Source organism: Wickerhamomyces ciferrii, contig 00007 (genome assembly GCF_000313485.1).
Source record: "Wickerhamomyces ciferrii WGS project CAIF00000000 data, strain NRRL Y-1031 F-60-10, contig 00007, whole genome shotgun sequence".
Lineage (NCBI taxonomy): Eukaryota > Fungi > Ascomycota > Saccharomycetes > Phaffomycetales > Wickerhamomycetaceae > Hansenula > Hansenula ciferrii.
In genome coordinates, this window is record NW_011887733.1 from 121302 (window position 1) to 134309 (window position 13008).

The 13008-nt window shown below is 30.3% G+C and overlaps 7 protein-coding genes across 7 annotated transcripts; 3 read left to right on the forward strand and 4 right to left on the reverse strand.

Annotated features, from left to right (window-relative positions):
- Window positions 1-4: 4 nt before the first annotated feature.
- Window positions 5-2632, reverse strand: BN7_403 (Rho-GTPase-activating protein 8; the record flags this gene model as incomplete). Its single annotated transcript, XM_011278961.1, has 1 exon — window positions 5-2632. The coding sequence occupies one exon, from the start codon at window positions 2630-2632 to the stop codon at window positions 5-7; it is 2628 nt and encodes an 875-aa protein (XP_011277263.1).
- A 251-nt stretch (window positions 2633-2883) lies between these two features.
- Window positions 2884-3561, reverse strand: SVP26 (Svp26p; the record flags this gene model as incomplete). The annotated part of the gene is made up of 1 exon (XM_011278962.1): window positions 2884-3561. The coding sequence occupies one exon, from the start codon at window positions 3559-3561 to the stop codon at window positions 2884-2886; it is 678 nt and encodes a 225-aa protein (XP_011277264.1).
- A 343-nt stretch (window positions 3562-3904) lies between these two features.
- On the forward strand, window positions 3905-5020 carry MRX8 (translation initiation/elongation factor MRX8; the record flags this gene model as incomplete). The annotated part of the gene is made up of 1 exon (XM_011278963.1): window positions 3905-5020. The coding sequence occupies one exon, from the start codon at window positions 3905-3907 to the stop codon at window positions 5018-5020; it is 1116 nt and encodes a 371-aa protein (XP_011277265.1).
- Window positions 5021-5269: 249 nt separating this feature from the next.
- On the reverse strand, window positions 5270-5902 carry BN7_406 (H/ACA ribonucleoprotein complex subunit GAR1/NAF1; the record flags this gene model as incomplete). Its single annotated transcript, XM_011278964.1, has 1 exon — window positions 5270-5902. One exon carries the CDS (start codon window positions 5900-5902, stop codon window positions 5270-5272), a length of 633 nt encoding a protein of 210 aa, XP_011277266.1.
- A 335-nt stretch (window positions 5903-6237) lies between these two features.
- On the forward strand, window positions 6238-9831 carry BN7_407 (Intron-binding protein aquarius; the record flags this gene model as incomplete). The annotated part of the gene is made up of 1 exon (XM_011278965.1): window positions 6238-9831. One exon carries the CDS (start codon window positions 6238-6240, stop codon window positions 9829-9831), a length of 3594 nt encoding a protein of 1197 aa, XP_011277267.1.
- Window positions 9832-10115: 284 nt separating this feature from the next.
- MRPS28 (mitochondrial 37S ribosomal protein uS15m) lies at window positions 10116-11009 on the forward strand (the record flags this gene model as incomplete). Its single annotated transcript, XM_011278966.1, has 1 exon — window positions 10116-11009. The coding sequence occupies one exon, from the start codon at window positions 10116-10118 to the stop codon at window positions 11007-11009; it is 894 nt and encodes a 297-aa protein (XP_011277268.1).
- A 229-nt stretch (window positions 11010-11238) lies between these two features.
- BN7_409 (homoserine O-acetyltransferase family protein) lies at window positions 11239-12816 on the reverse strand (the record flags this gene model as incomplete). The annotated part of the gene is made up of 1 exon (XM_011278967.1): window positions 11239-12816. The coding sequence occupies one exon, from the start codon at window positions 12814-12816 to the stop codon at window positions 11239-11241; it is 1578 nt and encodes a 525-aa protein (XP_011277269.1).
- Between the last annotated feature and the right edge of the window lie 192 nt (window positions 12817-13008).

Here is a 13008-nt window from a genome sequence, read left to right on the forward strand (position 1 = left end):
TAATTTAATCAGAATCTACATTAATAACAATTTTTTCTTCATTTTCCTTCTCCTTCTTGTCTTGACCTTCTTTTTTCTCTAATTGTCTAGCCTTTTCAATTTTTAAATTAGCTTCATCTTTTTCCAAATTTTTCGACAAGGTTCTCTTGTGTAAATTTTCTGAAGGTCTTTTAACTGATGGTAATAAAATATTTGTATTTGATGTCCTACTATTTGTTCTACTTCTATTTGTTTTTGGTGAACCAGCTGGTGATGGGTTTGGAGATCTTGTTTTAAATGGTCTCAATCCATTTTCATCAACTGATAATGAATTGTTTGAATTGGATTTTGGTAATGGTGATGAAACTTGACGAGGTTTTACTGAAGAATTTTTTAAAGATTTGATTGATTCTTCAACTCTTTTTTCTCTTTCTATGTGTGAGATTTCTAAATCATTCAATTTGCCATATAATTTTTCTTGAAATTCTGGATTTAATAGATCTTTAATCAACGGTTCAAATTCAATCAAATCATCAAAATTAGCACTAACATACTTTGGTGAAGGTCTAATTAATAAATGGTATAATGGTACTCTTTCATTTTGAATTATTTGATCTGGTGTTTTGATCTTGGTTGAAAGATGTTTCAATATTACCAATAAAGTTGCAAGATTTTGTCTTGGAATTGCACCCAGTATTTTTAATTTTGAATCTTGATCAGTATTTCCATTATATGCAGATTTTAAAGAATCATAAGAAGTGAAAGGTATAACACTATCTGGTAATTCTAATAACCAAAGCTTCAAGGCATTAAGAATAGATGAAGTTGGGAATTTTTTAAATAAATCATCAACAATTTTAATGATGACAAAAGAATAAATATCTTGTTTTGAATCTTCTGAATATTGTTCTTCAAGTTGTGGTATTGAGTTTTCAATAAATCTTTTAACTTCATTAGCAATTTTAATATCCAATTCATTTGCCCAATATGTTTCAATGTCATCAATATTATCTAAATGTTTAATGATATTTTTAATGAAAATTGAAGCTGATTTTGTCTTATGATCTTCATCTGTGATATCAACATGTTGGTTAACAAGATCATTTCCAAATATTTGTATAATATTATGTGATTTTGATATAGAATGATCGATAAATTGAATTTCATGCTTTGGCCAATACCAAGATGCTGAAGGATTAATTGATTTTTGTAAAACTTCATATTTCAATGTATCATCATTGTAAACAAAATCATTGTTAATCGTCTGTAACGATTGGAATTGCTTTTGAGATTCATTATGTATTAATTCATTAAATTCCTTTGTAACAAAATAAATAAGTTTAATTCTATTAGTTTCATAAATTTCAGCTTTATGACTAATTTCTTGAATTGAGTTTTCTAAAATTGTTTTATCTTCTTCATTTTTCCTTATTGTTTCAATATGTTTTTGTTTTGCATCTTCAACGTGTTGTCTTAAGGTATCAGCATCCAAACTTTGACCTAATCTTTTCTTCAGGCCATCAAAGACATTACGTTTTGGTACTTTGGAAAAAGTGGTGGTACTAGTGCTAGTATTTGTGATAGCCACTGTTTCAGTGGAATCATGAGATGTTGATGGAGTTATTTGAACTTCAGGTATTGATTTTTGTGTATCGAAATTTGCAATATATTTGGCTAAATCAGTAAATTCAAAATAACCTTCATCAGAAATAAATTTATTTGCAGATAATTTATTCCAGTTGCTAATCAGGCCTAAATTAATTAAATCTTGACCAAATTTCTCAATTTTTCTTCTTGAATCTTCATTTTCTTTATTTGATCTTAACCATTTAGAGAATGATTCACTACTAAAATATTCATTGTTTATACCAGGAATTGGAAACATTCTTCTTTTCAATGGGATTTGTTGAGTTAATTTCAACATGAAATTTTTCAATTCTTCAATATTTCCAAATGAACTATTACCAATTGTAAGTGGGAAATCAAAAACTTCATCCTCTTCAGATTCTTCACTTTTATCATTACTACCACTTTCAGTAACAGAAGTATCAGTATTTGATTTACTCAATACAGGTTCTTGAGATGATTCTTTCTTTTCTGGTAATGAAGGAAGATCTTTATTTTCTTTTTCATCACTATCCTCCAATTCTCTGCATTTGGAAATGAATTGTCTATCTGTATTTTTAGCTTGTTGGGTAGATTTTGTATATGTGAAATATTGATTATTCAAAGTTTTCTTGGAGTCTGATATAAAATCATTGAAATCCTCTAAGAACTCTTCAAGTCGTAGTATAACATCACTTTGAATCTTTAGTGAAGTGTTTGTTTTGAGTTCACTTGCAGTTTCAGAGTTTTCTAATTGAACGCGTTTCAACTGTTTTAATGATCCTAATGATTGATGTGTTTCTTCAAACTTTTGGATTATTTTTGAGGATTTGATATCACTTTTGATCTCTTGATGTTTCACAAATCTCTTGTTTCTATTCTTGTTGATTTCTTTTAGCTTCTGGGATTGGATTTCAAGTAGATCAACATAGCTTTTGAAGTAATCCAACTGGTCTGTCCCTTCATCACGACTCTCTTCCAACGTATGAATTAACGTCTGAATCCCTGTAATATAATCAGACGTCCAGAAAATATTCTCAAACTTCATCTCCCTCGGTGTGTATTACCGCCTAACACTCCTGTGTGTTTTCAATGGCGCTTATTTGTTCCTGTTGATGTTTTTGATCTTTCGATCGTATTTTGTTTCAGAGATCAAAAGGACGCCTTTCGAGATCACCGGTCATGATGACAGAAGCCAAAGAACCACGAAATTTACAATAGAGAGCACTGGGAAACAAAACTACAAATCAGTTCTATTTTAATAAGCGTGTGTACTATAGTTGTGTGATTTTCCTTTAACTACACAATTCTCCCATGATCAGGGTCCAATTCGTAACCAAAAGCACGCGCAACAGAATATATCCAGTCTCTCACTGTACCAACAACAACTTTAGCCAAACCTTGAGTTTTACCACGTTTAGATTTGCCTGAAATATCATCGAAATTACCACTGTTGAAATTAGCTGAAGCTGTTGGAAGAATATTATCACTAGCACTTAATGAAACGAATAATCCAAATGGGATAAACCAAATACAAATACCGAAAAATGATGCAACTTCTGAAAAACTAGCAATTCTTGGTGCTTTATAATTTGGATCCAATCTATATTGTGGTGCTGGAATCTTTGGATTGCTGAAATGTTGAAACCATAAGTAATGATTAACGACAACCAAGATACAACTTGCAATGAAAACGGGACTTTTCAATTGAATCAATGGGAAATGTTTTAAATTTTGTAAATATATCACATATGTAACAATTGAAAACAATGTGAGCCAGAATGGGAACCCGTCAAATAGCCATAACAGTACATAAATACCAATGATTGTGTAAATACTTCTTGTTAAGAATTTTTTTGTAGGTGCTGATTGTTCCTCCACCAATTCACTGATGTAGAAAAGCCCAGAGGCAATGGACAGTGTCAAAAGCACAAACCCCAGCACGATACCGGCATAAGACAACAAGCTCAAAAACATGATCAAATCAGTAAATTAAAAAACAATTGAATTCAATGTGAAATAACCTTAGAATCCAATACTTTCTGCAGAATTTCAATCGAATCAAATCGAATTTTAAACAATGATTTGTTCAAAAACGCAAACGCGCTTCACAAATTATAATTATAGTCGCGAATTTAACCCGGTGAACAATTTTGGAAGCTTTTCTTGTTAAGGGCAGAAAGACGATAGATTTTGCAACTTTTATACGTTTATTAGGTATAGAGCTTTGAGGTTTTGTTTATTCTTCGTCGGTGCTTAATAGTTGTTGTATTCACACTTGAAAACTTTAAAACCTCTTGTTAATATTATTCACCGAAAGATGCTTGTGAAAAGACTACCCACAAGAATACGTCATTTCTCTTGTGCAAGAACAAATTTAGCTATAGATCTATCTTCAATAATACAGAAATCTGTTGGTGATGTTAAACAAAAGAATGTTGAAAAAGAAGCTACAGAAGCTCTAAGGAAACAAAAGGAAGCTGAGCTAAAGAATAAGAAACAAGCTGCAAAAGATTCCATGATAACTGCTGAAAAATTGAATAATGTTTACAGATCAGAATTTAGAACAGAACCTACACTTGCTGAAACTTCAAAATTGAGTAATTTTTTCTTTAATGCAAAAGTCAAATTAGACTGGATGACTGAAGATTTCTTAGACATGCCAGGTGAAAGAGAAAGATATGAAATTGAGCAGAAAAGGTTAGCTGAAGAAGAGGCTAAAACAACGCCTTTAAATGATATTGTGGAATTTGATGAAGATTTTGAAGACAAAAATACCCAACAGTCTCCTTCTGAATCAAGTGAAATAGCACCTGGTAATGGATTTGTGAAACCAGATGTTAAGCTTGGGTTACCTGAAGTTGTTTTCTTGGGGAAATGTAACGTTGGTAAATCAACTTTATTAAATGCTTTAGTTTCACAAACAAATTCAAAAGAATTGGAAACTTTTGCATATTCTTCAAAACATGCAGGATTTACCAAATCTATGAATGCTTTCAATTTAGGTGATAGACTAAGAATTATTGATACTCCTGGTTATGGTGTTAAAGGTCGTGCATATCAAGGTGAACAAGTATTAGAATATTTACAGCATAGAAAAGAACTTCAAAAATGTTATCTTTTAATAAGTTCTGTTGATGGTTTTAACCATTATGACGAACAAGTTTTAGATGTATTGATTGAAGCAGCTATACCCTATGAAGTTGTTTTCACTAAAGTTGATAAATTGAAAAATATTAAAACTGTTAAATCAAATATTAAAGAAAGTGGTATACTTAATAGTAAATTAGCTCCAGATTTATTATTTGTTAGTTCAGATACAAATAGGAAATTCCCTAAGAGACAAGGATTTAATGAATTGAGAAAATCAATATTTGATTCTTGTGGATTAAATTATGGATTACAACCATTGAGTAAACGTGATGATAAGAAATGATAGAATAGCAAACAATCTTGTACATACACTTTTGTATATAATTATAATGAATAAAAAGTACATATACGCTACAATCTTTATCATTTTTCATTCAAAAATCCTATATTGTACATTAAAACTGATGCTCATAAAGAGAGAAAAAAATGATAACTATGTTCTGAAGAGTAATGCAGCTTTTTTATATTTTATTTTTAAAACAGCTGATTTATTATAATAAAATGCTGATGATATATTTTTTCAATCAATAATTTAGAAACGACCTCTACCTCTTCCACCAAATCCACCTCTTGATCCACCACGACCACCACCGAATCCACCTCTTGATCCACCACGGCCACCACTGAAACCACCTCTTGATCCACCAAATCCACCTCTTGATCCACCACGGCCACCGAAGCCACCTCTAGAGCCACCACGGCCACCAAATCCACCTCTGGCACCACCTGCACCACCACGACCTGCACTCTTCTTCTTTTTTGGTTGTGGACCTGCAACTTTTGGTTTTGGTAAGAATCTTTCAATAGGTAGAAGTTTATCTGGACCAATATAGAATTTATCACCTTCTTTGAAACTTGTAGCTTGAACACCTTCACTTGGTTTAATAGTAAAGAAAACTTCATTTAATGGACCTAAAATTTCATCAACTTTACCAATTTGAGTTTTATTTTCTAAATATATTGGAGCATTGAAATATGGAATTTTAGTATTGATAGAACGACATAAGATGTCACCTTCAACTGGATGAAGGAAAGCACCCATTTCTAAAACGGTATCTGGAGGACCTTGAGGAATTGGTGGTCTACCAAAACCACCTCTTCCACCAAAACCACCTCTGGAACCACCACGGCCACCGAAGCCACCTCTGTTACCACCTCTGTTCATGATTTAAAATGGGTAATAATAAAGAGTAAATTTAACGATAAAGAAAATCAAGAAGAACTGGATTTAGGCTTCAAGCTTCGTTATATAAATCTTTAAATTTTATTAAATTTTCACTTATTTATTCAAGTGCAGAGTATATAGAAATTTAATAAAATTTTTTTTTGCATGATATTTCCGAGGGGCCATCGGGTCATGTGATTTTTTACCACCGGATTTCCTTTTTTCGTTTCTGACATAATAAACAAATTAATTGAAGCGTCTTGTTAACTATGGGAACTTGGAAAATATTCTGAAAGGTGTTGAATTAACGGTGTTGTTGTTGTTATTGAATAGTTATGGTGAATAAAGACACGGCCATTGATGCTCTGGTGAAAAGTTCATCCGTTAAAAATGGAGAAATAAAGATTAATCAAAAGGTTTTAGATGCTGCTTTGAAAACAATAATTGAAGATTTGAAAAGACAAAGTTCATTGAACATTCCAAAATCATTTTTTGAAGACATACTATGGCCATCCTGTTCTGAAAAGACAGACTCGCATATTTTGTTGGTTGCTGCTGGTATTGTCTCTAAGCTTGAGCATAATGATGACTTCAAATGTCTTGAATCTGATCGTTTACCTGATTTTATACTTCGATTATTACAAATATTTCATAAAGATAATGGTTCTTTGATAATTAAAACACTCATTGTGAAAAGTTTCAATGCATTATTTTTAAATCTGCATATAAGTGGAATAAGGAAACAATTGGCACCATTTGTATCAATCTTAATATGGGGTAATATTGATGATTATGAAGACTTATTAGTCAAACATGGTTTGAATGCACAATACTCTAAGCAAAAGGCGTCTTTAGATAAGCTTTCAAAGATTGAAAAGGTTGGAAACTCATTAAAGACCAACTGGATTTCAAATTCAATCGATGTTGCAGTGAAAAACTATGATGTTAAAAATAATGATTCAATCATTTATACCAAATCAGTTTTAGTACTTTTAAGAGATTTATTAGCACAAATCCCAACAAGAAAGTTTTTGAAATCATTATTGGCACATAAAAATATGTTATTTACGTTAACTTCCTCTCAAATTAATGATGATGAACTGTTATCCATTTTGGACTCTTATACATTTTATTTCAAATTCCCAGTTGATGAACTAACAGGTGAACTTATATCATCAGATACAATTGAAAAAATAATTTCGGACAATTATTTGAAACTTCAAGTTTTATCAAATAGTTTATTTGCTGAAAAGCTTCAAGATCTAGCATTTGCAACATATGAACATTTAGAAGATAGATCAAAGCTTAAAAATTCGTTGAGTATACTTGATTCTCAAGAGCTTGCTGAATTATTTAAAGGGTTTGGATTCACATTACCTAAAGTTAACAGCCAAGATCAAATTATTGATTCTTTTATCTTCCAATTGACTCCATTCATCAATCCTCAGACATATTTAGAGAATTTAGGAAGTTTCATCAATGAAAAAACGATTCTCAATAAAACAAGGCAGTCTGGTCTTAAATTAACTGGTCAATTCATATCTGAAGGTGATTATTTACTGAGAAATTATATAATTTATAGAGATGAAGTGTTCAAAGAGATTAAAAGTCATTTGGAAAGAACAATTTCAAGATTAACTTTGAAAAATGATAAAGGCAAAGAAAAAGTTACGGGAAAAAGTAATTATGTTTCAAAATTATCTCCAGATGATATTAAATTTAGCTCAAATACTTCAATAGATTCTGCCAAGATCAAAATATCATTAAATGAATTTTCTAATGAAGTTACTAAAAATTGGACTTCACTAAAACAAGAAGATGTTATTTTATTAGTTAAACTTGGGGTAAAATTCCCAAAGGGTAATGATCTTGAAAAATTAGGTGTAACAAAGATTGTCACTGCTGTTATCAAAGACGTAATTAATAATAAATCTACCTCAGATTTGAAAGTTGATATCAAAGGTTCCATAAATAAAGAAGAAAATCAATCCAATGAAGATGATCAACCATTTTCAATTGCTTTAAGATTACCAAAAGAATTAACAAAGTATAACCAAAAACTCAATAAGGCATGGGAGAACATAAACAGAGTTGAAGATCAATTACCAGAATGGTTATATGATCATGTTTTAGGTTTAGGTGGAGAAATTGATGATTCTTTAGAGTTGAGGAAATCAGTAAGGCTCTTACACAATGGAATCACAAAAGAATCAATTGAGAAATCGTTTCCGAGTTATAAAGTTACAATTGATGGTCAAGATACTAAAAGAAGAAAAGTTGATCCTGAAAATAGTGAATCACTTACTTCTCCATTTATCATATGTACTACAGATAATGAAATAGTATTGAAACCACTTGAAGCTGAATCAAAATATCGAGACTTACAATTCAATGAACAACAAACTAAGGCGCTTATAAGCTCACTCTCTAATGGTTTAACTTTGATTGAAGGTCCTTCTGGAAGTGGTAAGAAACAAGTCATAAACACATCAATCAATACACTAGTTGAAAATTATCCAAATGAAAAAATCCTAATAATATCCAAGAATGGAGGAACATTGAACCAATTATTTCAAGCCTTAGATAAACCTAATGAAGGGGTAGATACACATTTCAACCTAACAGATTCTGAAGCTAAGCAAAACAGTATTCAAAAAGCAAATACTACACTGGGTGTATTATTACAAGAAGTTGATCAGTTAGCTGTTAGTTTAGGTCTTGATCCGTTATATGGTGATAGTGGTATTTCAGCTTTACAATTTTTTACACATCAAGTGAAACCATTGTTTGAAAAGTTTTTAAATGAAATCAAAAGCAATAAAACTGTTAAAACTTTAAAAGAATCATATCCATTTGCAAAATTTGGTGATTCGATCATTGTCGATGACACGTCATTTGTTGAAGGGTTGAAATCTGTTGTTAAGCATTATACTTCTATCTCATCTATATTTCATAAAATTGAAGAGTTATCACCATTATCACTTAGTAAAAATCAAGATGAAATATTTGATCATTTATTGATTACATATGGTAAAGTTGTTGGGGTTTCAGCTGATTCCTATCCAGGATATTTGAAAAAATTTACAAAATTAAATATAAAGTTTGATTCAATAATAATTTCTGATGCTTCACAATTAGATGAATTCGAGACTTTATTTCCATTAGTTTTGAGTAATAATTCATTGAAAAGGGCTTTACTTGTTGGTGATACAATCCCATTGAGTGAGGAGAAACAAAGTTTTTTTGATAGAGTGAAAAATCAAGGTTCTAATCTTATAAAATTTAATCAAGTTTATGATAAAAGACTAGAAATAGTTGAATTACTTGAAGAATTTTATTCTGGTAAAATTACAACCACAGCTCATCCTGAAACACCAAATGCTGGTGTTTTAGAAACAGTTAAATTAATAGAACTTAGCTCAAAAGAATCTGAAGGTAAGCGTCCAATAGTTGCTAGTGCATTGTATGCATTGAAGTTTTCCAGATATTTGATATCAAAAGACTATTCACCGGAAATTATAACGATTTTAGCATTGGATCCATTACATGAAGCATTGTTGAAAGAAATCTTCAGTGATCTCGCTACAAATATAAGTACCATCGCAAAATATAGAGGTCAATCAAATGATATTGTGATCTTACCTTTGAATGATACATCAGATAATTTGGATGAAAATTTACTTTCATTAGCATTATCAGCTTCTAAAAAAGGATTCTATATATTTGGTACTGAAGATGTTGTTAAATCTGATGAGTTGAAAAGTAATACAATTTTTCAAAACATTTACAAGCTAACAAAAGATCACAAGTTGAAATTGGTTCAAGATGAAAGTTTCAATACAGTTACTAGAAAAGTTAAAGATAAAACTTCGTCTAAAGTGGTTGATTTTGACTCAATTGAGGAACTGATCGAAGGAAATGATAACTGATTCTTAATAGCAAAGTATATACACCTGAAACTCATACAAATTGTAGCATATAAACTCAATTATAATCGATTAAATTATATACGTTACTTATAATACTTTATGTGCGTTACATAAGCACCGGGTTACTTTTTTGAGATTTTAAATTTTGATCGAAATTCGCGAAATTACATAATCTTGTTTTTTTCACGATTTTCAACATTTAACAAAAGTATTGAAAAATTAATGAAATGAAAGAACAAAATTGAATGTGCTAAGTTAATACTTCACTGAGAACAAAGATCAAGATGTTTCAAAGTGGATCTATACTTAAGAGTATAGGACTTGGTCGTTCCTTCCAACAATTAAGCATACGTTCTTTTAGCACTTCATCACCTATTTTAGCAGGTCGTCCAGCACCATTAAGAAAATCATTACGTTATCTCAGAGCTAATAGACGTAAAGAAACCAATATTTTAAAACAAAGAAAATTAGAAGCTAAAAAGAATGAATTAGATCCAGTATTGGGTAAGAAAAATAATGCATTTTTGACAAGATTAGAAGCTGAAGTTCAAGAACCAAATGTTTTAACTAGAGGTTATGAAAAATCTGAAGTTGAAAAATTATTATATGGTGCTCAAGAAGCTTCAATTAAAGAATCATTTGCAAGTGATAGTGTTAGACAAAGTGCTATTAAACAAAGAGAAGCAGTTTTCAGAATTTTAAATATGAGAAATAGATCATCTGCTGAAAGTTTAAAATTTAAAACAGATTTAGCTAGAAAAGAATTTCAAAGATTTGATGGTGATACTGGTTCATCAGAAGTTCAAGCTGCAATTGCTACAGTTAAAATCCATCATTTATTCAAACATGTTGTTGAAAATTTCAAAGATTTTAAAAATATAAGATATATGAGAATGCTTGTACAACAAAGACAAAAAATTTTAAGATATTTGAAAAAAGATGATCCAGAAAAATATTATTGGACTTTAAACAAATTAGGATTAAATGATCATGTTGTTCATATGGAATTCAATATGGACAAGAGATATATGCAAGAATTCAAATGGTTTGGTGATAAAGTTCTTGTTAGAGATTCTCAAAAACAAAAAGAAATTAAACGTAAAGAAAAACGTCTTGAAAAGAAAGCTATTAGACAAATGCGTGCTGCTAAACAAGATCCAACTGCTCGTAGATTTTAAGAATGTATATATGAAAACTTGTAAATATATCAAATATATCATGAATTACAATTTATTATAGAATTAGTTGTAGTAAATTAACGTACAATTGTTTTTTATATATTTACAGATGAATTTAAAAACCAAAAAAAAAGAAAGAAACTAGTAAATATCTATAAAATCATAACTATGCATATTGTGTTTTTGTGTTTTGTGTCCTGTGTTTTCTATTCATTCATTTATATCATCATTAATTCAAAAACTTTTTAACTGGGCCACCAATATTTTCAACATCTAATAAGAAAGTATCATGACCAAACATACTTATATCTTCACCTAATTCAACATGTTTAATATTTGAACCATCACCACCGAAAACTTTTTGATTACCTTCTTTTAATTTATTTGCAATTTCTAATTGTTGCCAATGAGGAAATAAAATATCTGATTTAACACCAATAACTAAAACTTCTTTATTACTAAAATTACTTAATCCATCCAAAAGATCTTTTTCAGATTCTTCCCATGTTATTGTCTTGGTTCTTGGTTTAACTTTATAATTTTCATCTGGAACTGATGAAGTTGAACATGCAGGACCTGAACTTGTAATTTCTAAATTAGATTCATCTTCAAATGCTTTTTGGAATTCTAATCTTTTCTTTTCTGCTGCATTTCTATTAGCTTTACCTAAATCGAAAAGATCCATAGCTTTTGAAATATATAATAAAGAATTAGGATCATATTCTAATGAAAATTTATTACCTTGATGATCTAAATAAGTTTCAACAAGGAAATCTGGACATAACCCAGGTTTAACATCTGGATTTGCTCTTTCTCTTCCAAATCTAATTTCCCATTCTGGACCTGATCTATAAGTAACTGTAGCAATTTCTCTTGATAATTTCATACCAACATGTGGAGGAATAGAATCATAATAAAAACCTCTTTTCCAATTTGGATCAGACATTAAAACTTGTCTTTGAGCATGACGCATAGCAATTGAATAAGGATGAGATCTTGCACAACCAGAAATTGAAATGATTTTTTCAACACTATCAGGGAATTCTTGAGCATAAGCTAAAGATTGCATACCACCCATTGAAGAACCAACACTTGCATATAATTTTTCAACACCAAATTGTTCTCTCATTAATCTTTCTTGAGCTCTAACCATATCATTAACTGATAAGATTGGGAATCTTGTTGCGTAATGCTTGTTATCAGAAGGATCTATTGATGAAGGACCAGTTGAACCATAACAACCACCTATAACATTTGTACAAACAATAAAATATTTATTTGTATCTAATGGTAAATCTGGACCAATGAAATTTTCCCACCAACCTGGTTTAGTATTATCAGGTTGAGATTTTGCATGAGATGAAGCTGAAAGACCAGTATGTAAAAGAATAGCATTTGATTTATCTGAGTTTAATTCACCCCATTGTTCATAAGCAATTTCAAATTTTGGTAAAAATCCACCATAATCTAAAAATAATGGATCTTTACTTTGATATTTTTGGAACCCAGATTGAACTCTTGAATAAACAGGTTCAGGACCTTGATTTGTATCTATTTCACTTTTGATTGAAGGAATAGTCTTGTTGTTTGAACTTAATAAATCTGTTTTAGCTTGTAATTTATCAAGACATGGGAAATCCATAGCAGGATTTGAACTTGAAACTGAATCATTTGAAATGTTGTGTAGTTTTCTTTGAGATGATGATCTTGTTGAATAAGAAGCAGTTTGTAAATATGAGGAAACTATTTTGTTTAAAGCTCTAGTGGCCTCTAATCTAGAGGATTGATATATACTTGATCTCAACATTTGAGTATATGTTAAATATTTGTAATCCAAGTATTATTGTTTGTGTATACGTATAATACCAGTCTTTTATACCCAGATGATATATGATGCAGAACTCGAGGAAGAAATGACCTGTTCTTAACACCTTTCTTGGTTGTTTTTCTGTTAGAAGTATGAGAGATCCAAAGTGAATATCAATACTACATTTTTATC